This window comes from Molossus molossus, unplaced genomic scaffold (assembly GCF_014108415.1).
Source record: "Molossus molossus isolate mMolMol1 unplaced genomic scaffold, mMolMol1.p scaffold_m16_p_10, whole genome shotgun sequence".
NCBI classification, from domain to species: Eukaryota; Metazoa; Chordata; class Mammalia; order Chiroptera; family Molossidae; genus Molossus; species Molossus molossus.
The window spans coordinates 89,852,985-89,876,944 of NW_023425345.1; the positions used below are offsets into that span (position 1 = coordinate 89,852,985).

At 37.0% G+C, this 23,960-nt stretch overlaps 1 protein-coding gene across 7 annotated transcripts in view; it reads right to left on the reverse strand.

The window, feature by feature from the left end:
- The window catches only part of CEP83 (centrosomal protein 83), a 141,144-nt gene that overhangs the window by 16,368 nt on the left and 100,816 nt on the right, over positions 1-23,960 (reverse strand). For all 7 annotated transcript variants that reach the window (XR_004958266.1, XM_036250810.1, XM_036250807.1 and 4 more), the window contains 3 exons: positions 3,527-3,602; positions 1,306-1,463; positions 771-900 (listed from right to left, as the gene is read on the reverse strand). Coding sequence is in view for 6 of the 7 variants with exons in the window: in XM_036250810.1 (XP_036106703.1) it covers positions 771-900; positions 1,306-1,463; positions 3,527-3,602 (364 nt within the window). In the remaining variant the exon portion in view is untranslated. The remainder of the gene's footprint in view (positions 1-770; positions 901-1,305; positions 1,464-3,526; positions 3,603-23,960) is intronic.

The following is a 23,960-nucleotide window of genomic DNA, read 5'->3' on the forward strand; positions in this document are numbered from 1 at the left end:
GGAATTTGTTTTAAAACACTCCCTTCCCCCACCCCCAACATATATGCACCAATTTTGTTGAAAATAATTACTGAATCACTGCCACCGTGAGTCATAGTTACTGATGGGGTCATGCTATACTCCTCAGGTTTGTTCAAGTAGAAAAAGAAAGTTGAAAATCATTGCCTTAGGTGAATCATCTTATTGCATTATTTCCAGGATGCCCTGGACTATTTATATGAAAACAAAATTATTAGGTTCTGGGAAACTAAGCCAGCAAAAGTGAAGCTTAAAAAAGGACTACAGCTGTGGGAACTATCATGGCTGTTTCAGAACCAGGGGGAGTCCTACTTCCTCCTGCAGGGGAAGGGGATCCTTACTCCAATATTCCTGAGTTGGAAACAAAAAAAGCATTTTAACCACAAAACAATGTTACAAGTCTTAGTTAAGCACAGTTGAAACCCACCTACTCGCCCAGTAAGTTAAGTGTAGAAGGAGTTAAATAAGACTTATGTGGGCTGGTCTAGGAACTTTATCAATGAAAAGCAAGCAGTCTCTGTGAAAAAAACACCTGTCGGCTTTGAAAAACTGACCAGTACACAAAATTCAGAAATAAATCTGTTGATCAGTTTGGATTTTCCCAATTGATCTCTGGCAAGGTTGAAAGCATAATGTCATGCTTAAGTATCAAATTAAACATACCAGTAAAATCTGTTTTAATTATACATTTTATTCTAAAATAGTTAACTATGTTTTCCTCTATAGAAATCACTCTAATAAGAACCACTTGCCTTTTTCTGGGCGATTGCAGCTCGCTGTAGTTTCTCTTTAGCTTGGTTGTACTTTTCTTCTCTGTCTATGATACGTTCATGAAGCTTATGTTTTTCTTCCAACCACTGATTATTCTTCTCTTCCTGTGTCCTGTCAGAAGAATGCATGCAAAATATGGACAGTAACTCTTGATTAAACAGATATCATCATAAGTAAAATCAAACTTACTACCTATGTGGCATTCAGAATAATAATTTAGATATTTAAAGTAAAAAAAATGTATTGGTTTAGTAAATGAATAAAGAAGTTTTTCTTTGAGGGTTTTCAGAATACTGTGGTCAGGAGAATTTTAAAAGGCCTTCTTCCCTTAATGTAATTTTTTTTTTTTTTTAAGAATTCAAAAGTCCATAAAGCTCATTCTCTAGAAATATTACTTCAGACCACTGTACATTGTCAAAGGGTATTTATAACTAGTTCCCCAAACACACTGATAGGTAATCATTAAAATAACTATATATAATATAGCTGAAAACAAGAAAAAAAAGCAAACTCTACTTTTCAACTTCTAGTTGCGCTTTTTCAGCTTGACTTCTTAAAGCTCGGCATTCTTGCTTTAATCTCTCCATCATTTCCTTCAGCATTTGGTTTGAATTCAGCAATTCATTCTCTGACTGTGTAAGTGAGGTCACTTGGATCTGCAAACGACTGATTTGCTTAAAAGAGAAGAAAAAAGAGAAATGTTAAAGCTACTGAATAAATTTAGTAGGGTGTTAGAGAGGCACAGGATACTAAACTAAGCATCTTCCCCCACAAAAGTCCCACCCTACTGATGTGCCTTTGAGGACATCCTAAAATGAAATAATAAATAGTAGCATTAGATTCCATTATCATAGGATCATTTCTTAGTATAACCAGAGATAATCAAGAACCATACCCCTCAGTCTGCCACTGAATCCTCTCTTCTTCCAAACCTAAGCAGGCTGGAAGAGGTACTGGGAGGGGGGATAAACAGTATTAGACAACAGAGAGGTGAGAAAATAGAATCCACCTATTACAGAGTCTCCTATTGGATTTCTAGCCTCCTAAGAAATAACAGATTTTAAAGGTATGTCACAGCTGGGAAAGCTGCTAAGGAAATCCATTCTCCCTCTTCCACCCCCATGTCCTCTGTGACCACAAACCTTCCAGGTGGTTCTGCTTTCTGAGGAATCATGAAAACAGAAAGGATCACTCTCACATTGTTTTTCAGTAGTTTCTAAGCACCAAATGTTGGGTAAAACAAAGATACTCTGAGAAACCCAATAAATGGCAGGGACTGCTTGTCCTCTAGAACCAAACCTACCAAATCATGAAATATCACTCAGGCTGTTTTTCTATCCCAGTACACTTTTACCTAGAGCATTTCTGCCCATGAAAAGTAGCTACACACATAACTCATTTTGTTGTGTTTTGCTCTATTGTGCTTCAAAGATATTGCTTTTTTTTTTTTTTTTTTAACAAATTGAAGGCAAGACCCTCCACCAGCAAAAGGATTCTAACTCTCTTTATTGCAATATTTGCTTTACTGTGGTGGTCTGAAACAGAACCCTCAATATCTCCCAGGTATGCCTGTAAATATCTAGTTACAAATTGACAGGCTAGGAAAATTCACGTTGCTTTTAAGTTACATCCAAATAATCTTCACTTGGGACAGTTATACCTACTTCCCACACAAGCCCTCATTTTTCTTTCACTTCCTTTTAACTCTCTTAGCCATTCTCTGACAGAAGTTTGGAAGCAAGGAACCAATTATCAAACTCAAGAGTCAAAAGAAACTGGATTCTTTATGCAATAAATTGAACAGGAGATAATTCCATTACTTCCTGATGGTAGCAAAGCCAAATAAGACAGGACTATATATGTCTAAAGAGCAACTGTCAGCAGAATAATGTAAAATGGTATGTCTCAGATTTGTTTTAGAATGAATTTCTCCATGAAGAACTATTAGGTCTTTATTTTTAAATGGAGTTGTAAATATTAAATCTGTATTACAGCTGACTGAACAAGCAGCCTTCAAGGAGCTTACTATTTCTCTATATCTATCGGATGACAGGAAGCCCAATGCCAATGATGCTAGATAACTTCTCTCAGAGTAGCAAACATTATGCCCTCTTAGTTGAGACTTAAAAACCGTTAACTGCATATGCAAAACAATGCCAGTTAGCATGTAAATATAAATCCTAAAAATGAAATCCTCACGACTTCATAACTTAAAGGGAAAAAACATTTTAAACAAAAAGAAAATAGAATTCAAAAAAGAATAATTTTAAATGTTTTGTGCATATAAATCTTTTCTGAACCCAAATAACTTCAGTTAAAATATAAATTTCATTCCATAAGTACAACTCTCAGATTTCATAGGGATATAAGAAATAGATTCTGGAATGAGAAATGTAAAGTTACAAGTCAATCACACAAGTAACTTAAGAACTGAATGATCTTTCTAATCAATTTTCAAAATTCATAATATCAAAATACTGTCCTTTAAATTATAATTTTTAAAAATTCATCATGGACCACAGCATATAAATATCTTAAGAAAAATAGCAGTTAACAAAAGATGCATGCTAGAGTTTAATGAGGTTCAAACATTTTATCTTTACATATCAAGTTCATGAATATATTATCAATTGTAGAGGTCAGATTTTTCAGACTAATATAAAATTACAATAAAGATTCAAAACACATATTTTGAAAAACACTTAAAAAGAAAACATAATTTTTGCTTAAATCATACCTGTTTTAGGTCAGAATTTTCATTTTTCTCTTTCTCTGCATTTTCAATATTCATAATTTGTTGTTGAAGTTTTAACCTGAAAATCAAACCAACAAAATACATTATTAAGGATCTGTATTTCACTGAATTAGATAATCATTTTACTGAAAGTCTATACTAACACCAGATCTTATGCTGTGAAAACTGGTAGATACTTCCAGTTTGACTTTAGGCAGCCAAGTTGTATTCAAATATAACTAAAATTTAACACAAATTCCTGCTTTTGCTATGAAAAAAATCTACAAACTATGGGCATAGAGAAGATGAGAAATCAGGTCTGTCTGGGAAGATGAGAAAAAACTACGTGAAGATTAAAATCTGATGGGTAGTATTTTGATGAACACAGGCTGAGCAAGTGCTCTTTGGTGGAAAAGTGCATGTGTTGCTAAGGCATCAGAAAGTGATCCAGTTTAGAAGAAGAAGCCACTTTACAACATACAGTACTTTACAATTTACAAAATGCTTTCGGATGCACTGCTGCTCCACTTTCACTCTACTAGGTTAGGGAGCACCAAATTGTATCCTAATGCCTATCACAATATCATAATGTAACAGGCATTTAATTAAGGTTGGCCAATTTAGTTGTAGTAATTTCTCACCATGTATCTAGGAGCATAAGCAGAGTCCTCTTTATTATTCCAACTTTACAGATAAAAAGATTGAGGCTTAACAAAGGCCAAATCACATGGCTACCAAGCAGCCAAATCAAGGAAGGACCCAGGCCTTCTTCCAACGCCCAAGTTAGTGTTTCCCTCTCCCATTTCATTATGTGACAATTTTACAGATTTTAAATTCAGGATTTAAAAGAAAATTATTTAGTACAAAACAACATACTGTATTCTATAAAATATATTATGAGTTTTCATCCCTGAGATGAATAAACACACAATCTGTATCCTCTTCAGAAGGAATGTGTTCTCAGACAGAGTTCTAAAATACAGAGCATCTCTGGTGACCAAATGACTAACCTCAGGAGAAAGACTTTATGCTAATTAGGTTTGAAGGCTAGGCCCTAACCTCTCTGTTTTAAAACGCTTCAAATACTTATCTCAAATACAATTCATTTAGCACTTACTTCTAGTTTAGCATTGTTAGCATTTATCAATCCAATTATAACTGCTGACTGGGAAGACAACATTCTCAAAGGCCTAGGGCTGTGCTTTAAAACTCCTAAGAATTCAAGAAATGTTTGATGATGGACTGAATGAACCAACCCAAATCCTGGACTAGACATTTAAATATGTAAGATGATTGGACAATATGACATGGAAGAAACCATAAGACCCACTGCTTTCTGAGATATTTAAATACACATGACAGAAACAATGGAGGGCCAGTCTTGCTCTGCATTTGCTCCTTTGACAGTACAGTCATACTCTGATAATTTTAGCTATATTATTAATCTCTCAATCTTTCTGTGCATTTCTCCCCTTAAATGTTTATGGATGTTATTAATGTTGGGCTTAGTTTATGAGTTAATAAAGGGTTCTTTCAAAAAATCATGCAGATGAAAAAAGAGGAGAAAAAACTGTGGTTCCTTGCTCAGGTCCAAAGTTATAAAAGTTAGGCCCCAACTTATTTTAGCTCTGGTTGAGATTTTGGATACACTTGATAAATCAATGAAACAAGACCCAGTTAAACAAGTATTTGTAGACTAAATGTTTTCTAAATAAGGTATATAGATATAAATAAAAACAATTAAGCCCTACATACAAAAATTGAAGCCAAAGGAACCAATGATAAAGAGCATTTGACTATCATTAAGACACAAAAGGAGTAAGAACATTGCTATGGTAGCACATAAGAAATGATACACAAAGCTTTCTTCAGTTCACTTTGCTAAAGCAGAGCTGAGTTACAATACAATCTACTACTTATAAGAGGTTTTGTAAAGGAGAAAATTAATCCATGATTCAAGTTAAGATCATTACAATTATTATTCTAAGGGATAATGTAATTTAACTGGAATAGAAAGTAACTTCAATAGAATGATCAGGGTTAAGGAATACGTTCAATGGTCTTAAATCACAATAACAAAAAAGTTAAAAACAGACATTTCACAGTGTTACAATTTCAGAAATAAAGTATAGTTTCTCTTGATTAGAAGGTTTTGAATATTCAAAGTGTGTTACAGTAAGTCAAAATAAAATAATTCTTATAATAGAAGTACAAAGTATAGCAGAAAGTACAATTAGTTATCATTAGTAGATCAGTGCGATTTGAACTGGACCCTGAAGACAAAAAAAGAGTCTAAGGTACAGAAATTAAAAATGTAAGTGAGGAAGAGCACAACTAATGAAGCAAGACTACAGAGGAAACAAGAGGGTGGGGTATATCATTATACATTTTGGAAGTAAAGGGAGAAAGAATGTCTTCACAAAAACAGAAACAGGAGACAATGATGAAGACACAGAAATTCTTGTCTAGTGAGAAGCTGAAAGAATTCATATCCAGAAGTCTCTGCTCAGGTGTGGAACAGTAGACAAAGGGTTTCCAGTGAGAGGCAAGGGAGTTAGGTTAACACACTGGAAGAAGGAAAAAAGCAAATGTACAAGAACTACCAGTTTCAATATCTTCAATGAAAATGGAGTAAATACAAAAAAAAATTGTTCTAAGGGATGACAAGGTATGGCTAAGTGTAGGGCTACCGAAGTAGAATAAAGATAGAGAATTACAGAGTGAATATAAACTATAAAGCTAAGGTGCTGGAAGGATCAACAATACAGATGTTGTAGTCATTAAGAACAAAAGCAAAGGATACAAAAGAGAAAAAATGTTGAGCCAGAAGTCAAGGTCCTTAGTGACTGCTGGGGAATATTCTCTATAGTACAGTAATTGGAAAGAAAGATAGATAGGGATAAGCCCTGGTTGATTTGGCTCAGCGGTTAGAGCGTCAGCCTGTGGACTGGAGAGTCCCTGGTTCAGTTCCCGCTAAGGGCACGTACCTTGGTTAAAGTTTGTCCCCGGCCCCAGTTGGGAGTCGTGTGAGTGGCAAACACTCGATGTGTCTCTCTCACATTAATGTTTCTCTCTCTCTCTTCCTCCCTCTCTCCCTCCCACTCTATCTGGGGAGGGAGGGAGGAATGGAGGGAGGGAATAAGATGGATGCAATAACTATCAAAGAAAAATCCATTTTAATAAAAGTTAGTCAATGGTCTAGAAACAACAGTGGGGTTCAGAAATACTGATTAACTTTCCATAGTTGCAGGAAAGAGTAAGGAAGACTAGTTTCTGCTTAAAAGGGTTGCCAGGGCACTGGCTGGGTTACTCAGTTGGATGAAGCATCGTCCTGTTCACCAAAAGGTTATAGGTTCAATTCCCAGATAGGGCACATACCTAGGTTGTGGGTTCAATCCCTAGTCAGGGCGCAACTGATTGATGTTTCTCTCTCACATCAATGTTTCTCTCTCTCTCTTTCTCTCTCTCCCTTCCTTCCCGTCTCTAGAAATCAATGAAAGAATATCCTCCAGTGAGGATTAAAAAGAAAACAAGGGGGTTGCCAGGTAATATATTATCAGGACACAGTCAGGTTTCAGTAAGGGAGTGTTCAGAAAAATGTGCAGACTGTAAAAAACTGGTTGGGAATGGAACAGCAATATCAGAAGTTAGAGCAAAAATTGTTAGGAGAGTCTTAATGGGTTGGTGGTGAGAGCAGTCAAAAGGTAAAAGATGAATAAATTAGGGAATGAGAAAGTATGTGATCAAATACTTTATATTTCAAAAGTAATTATGGAAATAATGTAAATAAAAATAGTAGGTAGACTGGACAGCCAAGGTACAACAGAGAATGCACCTGTAGAAAAGTTATAAATGAAACATTTGGAATAACAGTGAGATGAAGCTGTTCTAAGTTCTCTTCAAAGTAGAAGACAGCCAATTATGATGATAATTGCCTAGTTTCCTGTGGCAGGCAGCTGATATGCATCATTTCAATATTCAACAAATATTTACTGAGTGCCCATCAAGGCTATCATTTTGAAAACTTGAGGTGAAATAAACAGCTTCCCAAAGAAAAGACTAAAGGGGTTTGTTACCACCAAACAAGTATTGCAAGAAATGTTAAAGGGACTGCTGTAAGAAAAAGAAAAAATAGAGCGAGAGAGGGTAACACAGGCATAAAGAATGAAAATGGTACCCTGGTCAGTTTGGCTCAGCAGTTGGAGCATCAGCCTGTGAACCAGAGAGTTTCAAGGTCAATTCCAGTCAAGGGCATATACACAGGTTGTGGTTCAGGCCCTGGCCCTGGTAAGGGTCATGCGGGAGGCAAAGAACTGGTGTGTCTCTCTCATATCAATGTTCCCCTCCTTCCATTCTATCTGAAAATAAATGGAAAAATATCCTTGGTTAGGATTAAAAGAAATAAAATGGAATAAATAGTTCCTATCAATAATGTTAAATATAAAGGGATTAAATGCTCCAATCAAGATACAAGTTAGTTGAATAAATAAGAAAAAATGACCTGTATATATGCTGTCTACAAAAGACCGACCTCAGAACAAAAGACTCATACAGGATGAAAGTGAAGAGATGAAAAAGTATTTTCCATGCAAATGGAAATGAAAAAAAAAAGCAGGCATAGCAATACTTGTATCTGACAAAACAGACTTCAAAAGAAGGGCCATAACAGGAGACAAAGAAGGTCACTACATAATACCAAAAGTACTGCTTCAACAAGAGGATATAACACTGGTAAACATAAATGCACCCAATATAGGAGCACCTAAATATATTTTTAAAAATTACTAGAGGACGTTAAGGGAGAGGAGACTGACAGCAATACAGTCACAGTAGTGGACTTTTAATACCCTACTGACATCATTGGATAGATCCTCTAGACAAAAAATCAACAATGAAATAACTGTAAATGACATGCTAGAACAGATGATTTAATTGACATTTAAAGATTTCATCGTAAAGCTACATTCTTCTCAAGTGCATATGGGACCACGTTAGCACACACACTAAGTCTCTACAAGTTCAAGAAGTTTGAAATCATATCAAGCATCTTCTCAGATTACAATGAAATGAAACTAGAAATCAACAACAAAAATACTCAAAAACATTCAAACACATGGAGGCTAAATAGCATAATATTAAACAATGAATGGGTTACCAAAGAGGTCAAGGAAGAAATAAAAATGAACGTAAAACAACATAAAAACTATGGGACACCACAACAGCAGTCCTGAAAGTGAAGTTCACAACACTACAGGCCAACCTTAAGAAACTAGAAAAATCTCTAATAAACTCTCTAATTCTATAAATAAAAGAACTAGAAAGAGAACAAAAAAAATGCCAGAGTAAGTAGAAGGAAGGAAATAATAAAGATCAGAATGGAAATAAATGCCAGAGAGACTATAAAAACAAAAACAAAATACCAATGAAACCAAGAGCTGATTCTTCGAAAAGATAAACAAGATTGATAACCTTTAGGAAAATTCATGGAGAAACAGAGAGGACTCAAATAAATAACATCAAATACAAAAGAAGTGAAGTAATAACTGACACCACAGAAATACAAAAAACTGTAAGAAAATACTATAAACATTTAGCTATATATCAACAAACTGGACAACCTAGGCGAAACGGACAAAGTCCTAGAAATATACAATCTTCCAAAACTCAACCAGGAAGATTTAGAAAACATGAATAGACCAATAACAACCAATGAAATTGAAGTAGTAATCAATAAACTCCTAGTAAACAAAAGTCCTGGTCCAAATAACTTCACAGAGGAGTTTTACCAGACATTCAAAGAACTAAACCTATCCTCCTCAAGCTATCCCAAAAAATTCAAGAGGAAGGAAGACTTCCAAGCTCTTTTTACAAGGCCAGCAGTATCCTAAATCCAAAACCAGATAAAGTCACTACAAAGAAAGAAAATTATGGGCCAATATCCCTGTCGAACATAGATAGTAAATCTTCAACAAAACATTAGCAAACAGGATCCAGCAATATATTATAAAGATCATACACCATGACCAAGTGGGATTTATTCCAAGGATGCAAGGCTGGTACATACTTGCAAATTAATAAATGTGATAATCACATAAACAAATTGGAAGACAGAAATCACATGAGTCATGGGTTCGATTCTAGTCAAGAGCACATACTTTGGTTGTGGTTCAGTCCCCAGCCATGGTTGGGGTCATGCGGGAGGCAACCAATTGAAGTGTCTATCTGTCTCTCTCTCTCTCTCCCTCCCTCTCTATCTCAAGATAACTGGAAAAATATCCTCAGGTGAGGATTAAAAAAAAAAAAATCACATGATCATTCCAATAGATGCAGAAAAAGCATTTGACAAAACCCAGCACCCATTTTTGATAAAAACTCTCAGCAAAGTGGGAAAAGAAGGATTATACTTCAACATAATAAAGACCATATATGACAAACCTACAGTCAACATTATACTCCCTACAGTCGACATTATATTCCCTACAGTCAACATTATACTCAATGGGAAAAAAACTAAAAGCATTTCCCCAAAGAACACAAACAAGACAGGGATGCCCAGTTACACCACTCTTATTCAAAATAGTACTGGAGGTCTTAGCCACAGTGAGCACACAAGAAAAAATAAATAAATAAAAGGCATCAGAATTGGAAAAGAGGAAGTAAAACTGGCATTATTTGAAGATGACATGATATTATACAGAGAAAACCCTAAATATTCCACCAAAACACTACTAGATTTAACAAATGAATTCGGCAAAGTATATACTGTGTTCATAAATTGTTCATTAAAATGTCCACACTACCCAAAACAATTTATAGATTCAACACAATCCCTATTAAAAGACCAACAGCATATTTCATAGATCTAGAATACGCCAAAAATTTATTTGGAGCCAGAAAATACCCCAAAAAGCCATAGCAATATTGAGAAAGAACAACAAAGTTGGAGAGTTCACAATATCAAATATCAAGTTACACTACAAAGCTACTGTAATCAAAACAGCCTGATATTGGTACAAGAAGAGACATACAGATCAATGGAAGAGAACAGAGAGCCCAGAAGTTGACCCAGGTCACAATGCTCAGTTGATACTTGACAAAGGAGGCAAGAGCATACAATGGAGCAAAGACAGTCTCTTTAATAAATGATGTTGGGGATAGATGGACAGGTACATGCAAAAAAAAAATGAAAATAGACCACTAACTTGCCACCATACACAAGAATAAACTCAAAATGGATAAAAGATGTATATGTAAGTTGTGAAACCATAAAAACCCTAAACAAAAACATAGGGAGCAAAATCTCTGACATCTCATGTAGCAGAATTTTCACCAATACTTTGCTTAGTCTTAAATGTAAATTATGAAACCATAAAATCCTAGAAGAAAACATAAGCAGCAAAAAGCTCTGACATCTTGCGTAGCAGAATTTTCACCAATACATCCCCTAGGGCAAGAAAAACAAAGAAAAAATAAATGGATTACATCAAACTAAAAAGCTTCTGCACAGCAAAAGAAACCAGCATCAAAATGAAAAGGAAACCCACTGTAAGAAAAACATACTTGCCAATGATACTTCTGATAAGGGGTTAATTTCCGAAATATATAAAGAGCTCATACAACTCAACAAAAGAAGACAAACAATCCAATTAAAATTGGGCAGAGGACCTGAATAGACACTTCTCCAAAGAGGACATACAAATGGCCAAGAGACACATGAAAAAATACTCAGTGTTACTAATCAGCAGAGAGATGCAAATTAAAATGACAATGAGGTATCACCTCATACCTGCCAGGATGGCAATCACCAATAAATCAACAAACAGGTGCTGGAGAAGATGAAGAGAAAAAGGAACCCTAGTACACTGCTGGTGAGAATGCAGACTGGTATAGCTTCTATGGAAAACAGTGTGGAGTTTCCTCAAAAAATTAAAAATGGAGCCCTGGCCAGTTTGGCTCAGCGGTTAGAGCGTCCGCCTGCGGTCCGGAGAGACCTGGGTTCGGTTCCCGCTAAGGGCACGTACCTTGGTTGCAGTTTGTCCCTGGCCCTGGTTGGTCATGCGGGTGGCAGCCACTCGATGTGTCCCTTTCACCTCAACATTTCTCTCTCTCTCTTCCCCTCTCTCCCTCCCACTCTATCTGAACAAAAAACGGAAAAATGTCCTTGGGAGAGGATTAAAAAAAAATTAAAAATGGAACTGCTGTTTGACCTAGTGATCCCACTTGTAGGAACATGTCCTAAGAATCCTGAAACACCATTCAGAAAATATATGCACCCCTATGTTCATAGCATCATTATTTACTATAGCTTAGATCTGGAAACAACTCAAGCGCCTATCAGTAGACAAGTGAATAAAACAGCTGTGGTACATTTACACAGTGGAATACTATGCAGCTATAAAAAAGAAGGATCTCTCACCCTTTGAGACAGCAAGAAAGGACTTGGAGGGTATTGTGCTAAGCAAAATAAGCCAGTTAGAGAAAAACAATTATCACATGACCTCACTTATACATGGAATCTAATGAAAAAATAAACTGACAAATAAAATAGATCAGAGACATGGAAACATGAAACAAACTGACAAATCTCAGAGGGAAGGGGGAATGGGGTGTGGGAAGAGTTTAACCAAAGATCTTATATGCATATATGCATTGCCCATTGACACAGATAATGGGGCATGGTGGGAACTGGGCATCGGAGGGTAATGAGGAAGAAATGGGGGGACATCTGTCATACTCTCAAAAATAAAGATTAATTAAGTAAAATAACAATAAAAGTAAAAAATATCCCTGGTTGGTTTGGCTCAGCGGATAGAGCGTCGGCCTGCGGTCCAGAGAGACCAGGGTTCGGTTCCTGCTAAGGGCACGTACCTCGGTTGCAGTTTGTCCCCAGCCTTGGTTGGGTCGTGCAGGTGGCAAACACTCGATGTGTCCCTTTTACATCGATGTTTCTCTCTACACCACCACCCCCATTCTATCTAAGCAAAATATAGAAAAAATGTCCTCGGGTATTAAAAAAAAAAGTAAAAAATGAAATCCTGTAATTTTTACATCTTTAATTTACAGGCAACATTACAAATTTTACAAACTCATTGTGCGGTGGTGCAGCCTTGTGAAATACAGAATACTATTAGAATAATAATTTTATTATTCAGGCTAGTGGTGAAGAAACCACTTTAATGAAAACAAGAGACTGATATATAATTAATAATTTAAAGCATCTACCAAAGCCATGATTACTCTGTATCACAGATATTTGTTGTTTGTAAATAAATGGATACTTTTGCTTTATATAATTTAGAACTTTCATTTCTGTAGCAAGACCTTTTCCTCCACAAGTAATCTCTTTCTAACCTATCACAGATTCTAAATAAGACAATCTGCAATTATGTTTATTTTAATGAATGATCGAGACCGGGTTGATACTCATAAATCAGAAAATCAGAGCTGTCATGATAAAACCACCACAACTGTAAACTATTTTTTTAAAAAAGTTACTCAAATTTTGTGAATTTTTGTTTCTTCTGCTACATTTTATGTTGGTTATTATGTCCTTATTCTAAAATAAGTTGGAGTCAATGACACACTATAAATGATCTAAAGAACCTAAAGAGAAATCAAAGGAAAATTATCAAAGTGACTAATGGAATAGAAAATGATTCATATTAAAGAACATCTAAAGGAATGGAAGCTGTTTTATGTAGCAAATAAACAAACACCTAATGGTCAAGTTCATGATTACCTTCAAGTAATGAAAGGATGCTGACCATTTTATCACTATGGCAACAGAAGCCCAAACCAGAAGAAAAAGACTTAAATTCAAATAGGAAATAGGATAAAGCATCAGAATGAGGTTTCTGAGGAGGGTCTCTCTCTCTCCTTTCTGGATATCATCAGGAAAAGATGAAACAACTTACCTGTCCTGAACAGTTAGAAAAATGTACCCACCAAAAAAAAAAAAAATTAGAATAAGACTGGTCCTCAAAATCCATTACAGATTTATGATTCTAGAATTGTAGAAGCTAACATTTAAATTAATAGTTCATAAAACCTGAACTTTGTAAATTATCCATGTATGTCTGCCTGAGGTAATTCTTTCCTGAGTAATGAGAATCAAAAACCTTGTCCCAAATCATAACTTACAATTTAATAATATTTAAAAATCTCTCAACTTGAATCTATAATATTAGGAAGTCATTAAGTTTTCAGATTTTAAAAAACAAGTATCGGGGACTTCCAGGTGGCTGAAGATGAGAGATGTTTAGTTCTGTGTTACCCGTATCTCCTTCAAGACAATACAGAAAAGCAAGAAGAATGAAGCCACACAAAACCACATCCTTCAAAACAGAAGAGAGAAATGCTCAAACTTTAAACACCTCTAAGTAAAGAGAAGAAAATAATTCTAAATCCCAGCAAGACACCGTTCATGCACTTGACTGGAATTTGAGGTAAGCATGGGCTCCCTGCATGCGAATGTACTTATCCATTAAAATGAAAGGTCTCTCCTGCCTTGGCCTGTTTGGCTTAGCAGTTAGGGTGTTAGCCTACAGACCAAAGAGTCACAGGTTCAAGTCCAGTCAAGGGCACATACCTCGGTTGTGGTTCGGTCCTGGCCCTGGTCAGGGTCATGCAGAAGGCAACCAATTGATGTCTCTCTCTTACATTGATGTCTATCTTTCTCTCCCTTCCACTCTGTCTGAAGTTAAATGGAGAAGTATCCTTGGGTGAGGATTTAAAAACTAAATAAATGAAAATAAAAATAATTCTAATTTGGCCAAAAGCAAGACCCAACTATGTATATTATACATAAAAGACACATTATAAAAATGAAATTGAGCCCTGGCCGGTTTGGGTCAAAGGTTACCTGTGGACGGAAAGGTGGAGGGTTCAACGCTGGTCAAGGGCACATGCCTGGGTTGCAGGTTCGATCCCTGGCCCAGGTCAGGGTCATGCGGGAGGTAGCCAATCAATGTCTCTCTCCCACATCTAGTTTTTTCCTCTCTCTCTCTCTCTCTCTCTCTCTCTCTCTCTCTCTCTCTCTCTCTCCCCCCCCCCCCCTCTCCCTCCCATCTGCTCTATCTAAAAATCAATGGAACAGTATGCTCGGGTGAGGATTCACAAATAAACAAACAAAACCTGAGATGATTAAAAAAGAATAAAAATAAGAACACAAACCAGGCAAATGAGAATACGAAAGTTGAAGTAATGATGATATCAGACAATGTGAAATTCAAGTAAAAAAAATAATTAAACGACAAAAAGCACTTTCTCAATTTTTATTAATTTATTTTTGTTAAAGATGTTTCTCCTCCCCACTCCAGGCCCCCTCTACCCCATCCTGCTCCCCCCACCCCTGTATAATTGTTATCTATGTCCACTGGGTATGCATACATACATGTAAGTTCTTCGGTTCATCTCATCCATTCCCACCTCATCTCCCTACTCTGAGATCTGCCTGTCTGAACCATACTCCTTTCTATGTCTCTCAGTCTATTTTGTTCATCAGCCCACCTTGATCATTATATTCCACAAATAAGTGAGATTATGTGGCATTTCTTTCCCTGATTGGCTTATTTCGCTTAGCATAACACTCTCCAGGTCCCTCCATATTGTCTCAAAGGATAACAGATCTTCCTTTCTTACAGCTGCATATTATTCCATTGTATATATGTACCACTGCTTTTTTATCCACTCATCTATTGATGGACGCTTGGTATGTTTACAGATCTTGGCAATCGTAAATAGTGCTCTATGAACATAGGGGTACATATATTCTTTCTGATTGGTGTTTCAGGCTTCTTAGGGTATATTCCTAGAAGTGGGATCACTGGGTCAAATGGCAATTCAATTTTTAATTTTTTGAGGAAACACCATACTGTTTTCCATAGTGGCTGCACCAGTCTGCATTCCCACCAGCAATGTACTACAGTCCCCTTTTCTCCACACCCTTGCCAGCACTTGTTTGATGATTTGTTGATGGCAGCGATTCTGGATGGTGTGAAGTGATACCTCATCATTGTTTTAATTTGTGTCTCTCTGATGATTAGTGATGTTGAGCATTTCTTCACATATCTCTTGGCCATTTGTATGTCCTGTTTGGAGAGGTGTCTATTCAGCTCCTCTGTCCATTTTTTAATTGGGTTCTTTGTCTTCCATTTGTTGAGTTGTATGAGCATTCTATATAATTTGGAAATTAACCCCTTATCTGATGTGTCATTGGCAATTATGCTCCCCCATACAGTGGGTTCCCTTTCCATTTTGATGGCTGTTTCTTTTGCTGTGCAGAAGCTTTTTAGTTTGATGTAGTCCCATGTGTTCATTTTTTCCTTTGTTTCTGTTGCCTTAGGTGATGTATCAGTGAAAATTCTGCTGCGTATGATGTCCAAAATTTTGTTGCCTACATTTTCTTCTAGGATTTTTATGGATTCACGAGTGACATTTAAGTCTTTTATCCATTTTGAGTTTATTCTTGTGTAGGGTGTAAGATGATGGTCTAGTTTCATTTTTTTGCATGTAGCTGTCCAATTTTCCCAACACCATTTATTCAAGAGGCTGTCTTTACTCCACTGTATGCTCTTGCCACCTTTGTTAAATATTAATTGAGCATAATGTCTTGGGTCAATTTCTGGGATCTCTGTTCTATTCCATTGGCATATATGCCTGTTCTTGTGCCATTACAATGCTGTTTTGATTACAGTAGCTTTGTAGTAAAACCTGATATCCCATATTGTTATCCCACCTACTTAGTCCTTTTTCAAGATTGCTGTGGCTATTCAGGGTCTTTTATGGTTCGATATAAACTTTTGATGTATTTGTTCTAGTTCCGTGAAATATGTCATTGGTATTTTGATGCGTATTGCACTGAATCTGTAGATTGCTTTGGGTAGTATGGGCATTTTAATGATGTTAATTCTTCCGATCAAAGAACAAGGTATGCGCTTCCTTGCACATACTTTTTTATATCTCCCTCTATTTATTTTCCAATGTCCTGTAGTTTTCTGCAAATAGGTCCTCTACTTCTGTGGTTAAGTTTATTCCTAAGTATCTTAATTTTTTTGCCACAACGATAAATAGGATTGTTTTTTCAGTTTCTCTTTCCGTGGGTTCGTCATTGGTGTATAAGAATGCTGTCAATTTCTTGATGTTAATTTTGTATCCTGCTACTTTACCAAATTAATTTATTTAGTGGATTTTTGATGGAGTCTTTAGGGTTTTCTGCATATAATATCACGTCATCTGCGAATAATGACAGTTTCACTTCCTCCTTTCTAATTTGTATCCCTTTTATTTTTTCTTCATGTCTGATTGCTGTGGCTAAGACTTCCAGTGAAAAGCACTTTTAAATATTTAAAGCCACATTGCACAATTAAGATATAACTGCTATGATTACCTAAATACCAAATCATACAGCAATCACCTTTTTTCTTTTCTTTTTATTTTTAATCCTCACCTGAGGACATTTTTGCATTCATCTTCAGATAGAGCGGGAGGGAGAAAAAAAGGGAAGAAGAGAGAGAAACATTGATATAAGAGAGACACATAGAGTGGCTGCCACCCACACGACCCCAACTGGGGCGGGGAATAAACTGCAACCGAGGTACCTGCCCTTAGTGGGAACCGAACCCGGGTCTCTCTGGTCCGTGGTCCAACACTCTAACCACTGAGCCAAACCGGCTAGGGCCAGCAATCACCTTTATAAAGCAAAAAACTACAAGATATGAAAGGAATCACAGACACAAACACAATAATAATAAGAATAGACTTTTTTTTTAATCCTCACCTGAGGATCTTTTTCCATTTATTTTCAGACAGAGTGTGAGGGAGACCAAGAGAGAGAGAGAACGATGTGAGAGAGACACATCGATTGGTTGCCTCCCTCAGGACCCAACGAGGGCCAGGAACCAAACTGCAACTGAGGTACACGCCCTTGATCAGAATCAATCCCGTGACTCTTTGGTCCGTGAGCCAACACTCTAATTGCTGAGCCAAACCAGCCAGGGCAACAGGAGACTTTTTAATATCACTGTTTGTATAAGAAAAATAAAGTAGACAAAAATATAAGTACACTGAACACATAAACATCATAGTTAATAGGGTATATCTTCTGGATGTATTTATCAAACTCTATATTCTTATAATTGAGCACTTTCTTTTCTAGTCCTTATGCAACACAAAAATCAATCATGTGTTAAAGGACTGAGATACAAGATGGATGAAATAAATGAAGTGCCAGGGTGCAAAATTTAAGAAGTATCACTCCAAGTCTCCTGTGAATGCAGTGTCAATACATAACAGTGGGTGTCTCCTTAATTTTCACCCTGGACACCTCACTTGCTTTACCCAAGCCCTGGCCTATGTCACAAAGAAAACATTATTGTGTTCCATAAAACAGAAATAATAGAAAGAATACTTTCTGATCACAATGTAATAAAATTACAAATTAACAATAATATAAACAAAAAAACAAGCCCTCCCACCTGAATATTCAAAAACTTCTGTAATGGACAAAATTGTGTCTCCCCAAGATTCACACATTGAAGTCCTAAGCCCCCAGTACTTCTGATTGCATTTGGAGATAAGCCTCTAAAGAGGTAACTAAGGTTAAATGACTTTATATGGATAGGTTCTACCCAATATGACTGGTGTCCTAAGAAAACGAGGGAGAGGTGCCAGGGATACATGTGCAGAGAGAAAAGGCTACGTGCGGACATAGCAAGAAAGCAACCATCTGTCAGCCAGGGAGAGAGGCCTCTGGAGAAACCAAATCTGCCAATACCTTGAGAACTCAGACTTCTCACCTCCAGAACCATAAGAAAACACATTTCTGTTGTTTTAACCACCCTGTCTGTGGTATTTTGTTATAGCAGCCCTAGGAAACTATCAGTTTCAATCTCTATTAAACAACTATATCTTCTATTAATACATCTTGTACTTAAAAAGCTCTTGGATGAAAAGGAAACTACAAACTAAAGAGAATTTCTAAAAAATAACAACTAAACACATAATCTATAGGATACATTTAAAGCAATGATTAGAAAATAAAGACACTTTTCTTAATAAAAGTGAAAATGAATATCAGTTGAATTAAATTTCCAACTTAAAAAAAAATGAACTAAAGAAAGCACAGGACAGGAGATCCAAAATGGCGGCAGAGTGAACGGAGCTACACAGACCATCTCCCAGAACCAAACTGGAATTACAACTATAACACAGACAAATCGATGGGAAAAAGCAACGGAAAAGCAGCTTGCGAGGACCATATAACCAGGGACACTGACTCGATCCTCCTAGGATTGTGAAGGCGCGAGACAGGGGCTGGGAGCCCACAGACAGCAGCGGCCTTAGCTGGGAGCAGTGCCCTCAGGTCACACTCCCAAGCGGCTCCACAGCGCAGAGCGGGGACAGAGGCTAAAATAGCTACAGGCACTCACCTTGGGCTCCCGCAGAGGGAGGGCGGACTGGACTGGAACTGTGTGGGGACACTTGGGATTTGGAGAAGACTCAGAGCTTTTACTGAGTTGTGGCCACACAGGATGGTGGCCATATTGCTCCTTCCCAAGGCTCTGGGGAGAGGCAGCAGCCCCTCCCTTGGAAATCCAACCCCACCCTGTGGGCCATTGAAATGTTAATTGAAGCTCATTAACAACCAGCATTTGCCCACCCTTGGAAAATCCCCTTATGCTGAGCACCTGAGGAAGTTTTTCAATCAACTGACAACCCAAAACTCTTCATGTAACCTCCACTGCTAGCCTCCAGGCAAAAAGCTAGAGGAGTACCTTCCCTGGGGTAGCAACTTTAACCAGGAAAGTAAGACTTGACAGTGGTGTTTAACGTGGGTCCTCCCTCGCTCATCTAAACCAGGAGAGGGAGCCACAAACAGCAGAACACCAACACAACAGGGAAAACTTGACAGGCTCCAAAACCCACTGTGATAGCCAAAATGGTGAAACACAGAAACAGAAGCCAAATGAAAGAACAAGAGACCTCCACCGAAGATGAAATCAATGTGGAGCAGTTAGGCAAGTTAACAGAGCTAGAATTCAGAGCCATGATCTTAAGGAAGCTCAGCAGCATGAGTAAGGACATAGAGATGCTGAAAATAAACCAATTGGAAATTAAAAAACACCAAGAAGAGATTAAAAAATGACATATCAGAAATTAAAAACACATTGGAAGGTCTAAAAAGCAGAAAAGAGGAAGCTGAGGACCGGATCAGTGAATTAGAAGACAGGGTAGAAAAAAATCAACCAATCAGAAAACCAAAAGGAAAAAAAGATTTAAAAACAGGAAGACAGCTTAAGAGAACTGTGGGACAACTGGAAACGTAATAATATTTGCATCATAGGAGTCCCCAAAGAAGAAGAAAATGAGCAAGGGTTAGAGAATATATTCAAAGAAATAGTGACAGAAACCTTCCCTAATTTGGTGAAGGAAGAAAGCATTCAAGTTCAAGAACCACAGAGAGCCCCAAGTAAGAACAACCCAAACAGGCCCACACCAAGACAATAATTAAAATGCCAAAAATTAAAGACAAAGAGAGAATCCTAAAAGCAGCAAGAGATAAGCAACAGGTTACCTACAAAGGAAACCCCATAAGGCTCTCAGCTGACTTCTCACAAGGAACACTACAGGCCAGAAGGGAATCACATGAAGTAATCAAGGTCATGAAAAACAAGGATCTGGATCCAAGACTACTCTACCCAGCAAGGTTATCATTCAAAATAGAAGGTCAAATAAAGAGCTTCCCAGACAAAAAAAGGCTAAGGGAATATATTAGCACCAAACCAGCACTGCAAGAAATGTTAAGAAAACTACTGTAATTAGTAGAAGAAATAGGAAGAAAAATGAAACCATAATAAACAATAATGGCAATAAACAAGCACATATCAATAATCACCTTACATGTAAATGAATAGAATTCTCCGATAAAAAGACACAGAGTAACTGATTGGATAAGAAAGCATGACTCATCTATATGAGTCATCTACAAGAGACCCACCTCACAACAAAAGACTCACATAGGTTGAAATTGAAGGGATGGAAAAAAATTTTCCAAGCAAATGGAAAGCAAAAAAAAGCTGGGGTAGCAATACTCATATCTGATAAAATAGATTTCAAAATGAAGGCCATAAATGGAGGCAAAGAAGGCCACTACATAATATTGAAAGGATCTATCCAACAGGAAGATATAACCTTGATAAACATATATGTACCCAATATAGGAGCACCAAAATATATTAAAAAACTTCTGGAGGACTTCAAAGGAGAAATCGACAGCAATACAATCATACCAGGGGACTTCAACACCCCACTGACACCACTGGATAGATCCTCTAGACAAAAAATTAGCAAGGAAACAGAGACTCTAAATGAAGCACTAGAACAAATGGATTTAATAGCTATCTACAGAGAATTAGACCCCAAAACTACAGAATACACATTCTTCTCAAGTGCACATGGGACGTTCTCAAAGATACACCACATGATAGGACACAAACTAAATCTCCACAAGTTCAAGACTGAAATCATATCAATCATCTTCTCAGATCACAATGGAATGAAACTAGAAATCAATTGCAACAAGAACATACAGAGACATCTGAACACATGGAGGCTAAATAGCATGTTATTAAACAATGAATGGGTTTCCAAGGAGATCATGGGAGAAATTAAAAACTTCCTGGACACCAATAAAAATGAACACACAACAACACAAAAATCTATGGGATGCAGCAAAAGCAGTTCTGAGAGGGAAGCTCATAGCATTACAAGACTACCTCAAGAAACAAGAAAAATTTCTAATTGACTGTTGCCTCCCGTATGTCGGGAGGGGGGGAAAGGGAATGAACAAAGAAACAGGCAAACACAAAAGACAGGGTACAAGACTGCAGCACCGAGTACTGCATCGTTTTACTTTTATATTTTCTATCTACATTAGGCTAGGTCCCAAGAATTCACTGACTTCACTCTTGTTATAATCAAACTATTCCTTAATCTGTAAGGTCAATGAGTTCCTTGGGAGTTAACCATATCCCGTTTGCAGGCATATGTTGTAACATACTTGTTTACATGCTATGTGCTCTCCAAGGTTATGTGAACATTCCAGAGCTTGTCTGCAAGACATCTGGGCTCCAAGTTATCTATGTGCAGAATAACAAGGCTTAACTCTATAAGACCTTACAATTGACTGTCTCACCTCACAACTTAAAGAATTAGAAAGCAAACAAAAAGAAAACCCCAGAGCAAGTAGAAGGAAGGAAATGGTAAAGATCAGAGGAGAAATAAATCACATAGAGACCAAAAAAACAATTCAAAGGATCAATGAAACAAAGAGCTGGTTTTTCAAACAGATAAACAAAATTGATGAACCCTTAGCTAGACTCACCAAGAAACAAAGAGAGAGAACCCAAATACACAAAATCAAAAATGGAAGAGGAAAAGTAAAAACCGACACCACACAAATACAAAATATTGTTAACAGCTACTATGAGCAACTATATGACAGCAAATTCGACAATCTAAGCAAAATGGACAAATTTCTAGAAACACACAGTCTCCCAAAATTGGACCGGGAAGAGATAGAAAACTTGAATAGACCAATAACAACTAAGGAAATTGAAGAGGTAATCAAGACTCCCCCAGCAAACAAAAGCCCAGGCCCAGATGGCTTCACCGGGGAGTTTTACCGAACATTCAAAAAAGAACTAACACCCATTCTCCTCAAACTATTTCAAAAAATTCAAGAAGAAGGAAGACTTCCAAACTCGTTCTATGAGGCCAGCATATTTCTAATTCCAAAACCAGAAAAAGACACTACAAAGAAAGAAAACTACAGGCCAATATCCCTGATGAACACAGACGCCAAAATCCTGAACAAAATACTAGCAACTCGGATCCAGCAATACATCCAAAAAATTATTCACCATGACCAAATGGGATTCATTCCAAGGATGAAAGGCTGGTACAATATTAGCAAATCAATAAATGTGATACACCACATAAACAAAATGAAGAATAAAAACCACATGATCATATCAATAGATGCTGAAAACGCATTCGACAAAATCCACCATCCATTCTGATAAAAACGCTCAGCAATGTGGGAATACAGGGATCATATCTCAACATAATAAAGGCCATATATGAAAGACCTACAGCTAACATCATACTCAATGGGCAGAAACTAAAAACATTTCCATTAAGAAAAGGAACAAGACAGGGATGTCCACTTTCACCACTCCTATTTAACATAGTACTGGAAGTCTTAGGAACAGTAATCAGACATGAGAAAAAAATAAAAGGGATCCAAATTGGAAAGGAGGAAGTGAAACTGTCATTATTTGCAGATGACATAATATTATACATAGAAAACGCTAAAGACTCCATCAAAAATCTACTAGACTTAATAAATGAATTTGGCAAAGTAGCAGGATACAAAATTAACATCAAGAAATCAACGGCATTCTTGTACACCAATGATGAACTCACAGAAAGAGAAACTAAAAAAGAACCCCATTTACCATCACGGCAAAAAAATTAAGATACCTAGGAATAAACTTAACCAAAGAAGTAAAGGACCTGCCCTGGCCGGTTTGCTCAGCGGTTAGAGAGTCGGGCTGTGGTCCAGAGAGACCTGGGTTCGGTTCCCGCTAAGGGGCATGTACCTCGGTTGCAGTTTGTCCCCAGCCCTGGTTGGTCATGCGAGTGGCAGCCACTCGATGTGTCCCTTTCACGTCAATGCTTCTCTCTCTCTCTTCCTCTCTCTCCCTCCCACTATATCTGGACAAAAAAATGGAAAAATGTCCTTGGGTGAGGATGAAAAAAAAAGAATTAAAGGACCTATTTGCAGAAAACTACAGAACATTGAAAAAAAGAAATAGAGGAAGATATAAAAAAGTGAAAGCACATACCTTGTTCATGGATTGGAAAAATTAACATCATTAAAATGTCCATATTACCCAAAGCAATCTATAGATTCAATGCAATCCCCACCAAAATACCAATGACATATTTCACAGAACTAGAACAAATACTTCAAAAGTCCACATGGAACCAAAACAAGTCCCCGAATAACTACAGCAATTTTGAAAAAGAAGGACAAAGTAGGAGAGATCACAATACCAGATATCAGGTTATACTACAAAGCAACTGTACTCAAAACAGCCTGATATTGGCACAAGAATAGGCATACAGACCAGTGGAACAGAAACGAGAACCCAGAAATGAAACCAAGGCAATATGTTCAATTAATATTTGACAAAGGTGGCAAGAGCATACAGGGGAGTAAAGACAGCCTCTTGAATAAACGGTGTTGGGAAAAGTGGACAGCTACATGCAAAAAAATGAAACTAGACCATCAACTTACACCACACACAAAAATAAACTCAAAATGGATAAAAGACTTAAATGTGACCCGTTAATCCATAAAAATTCTAGAAGA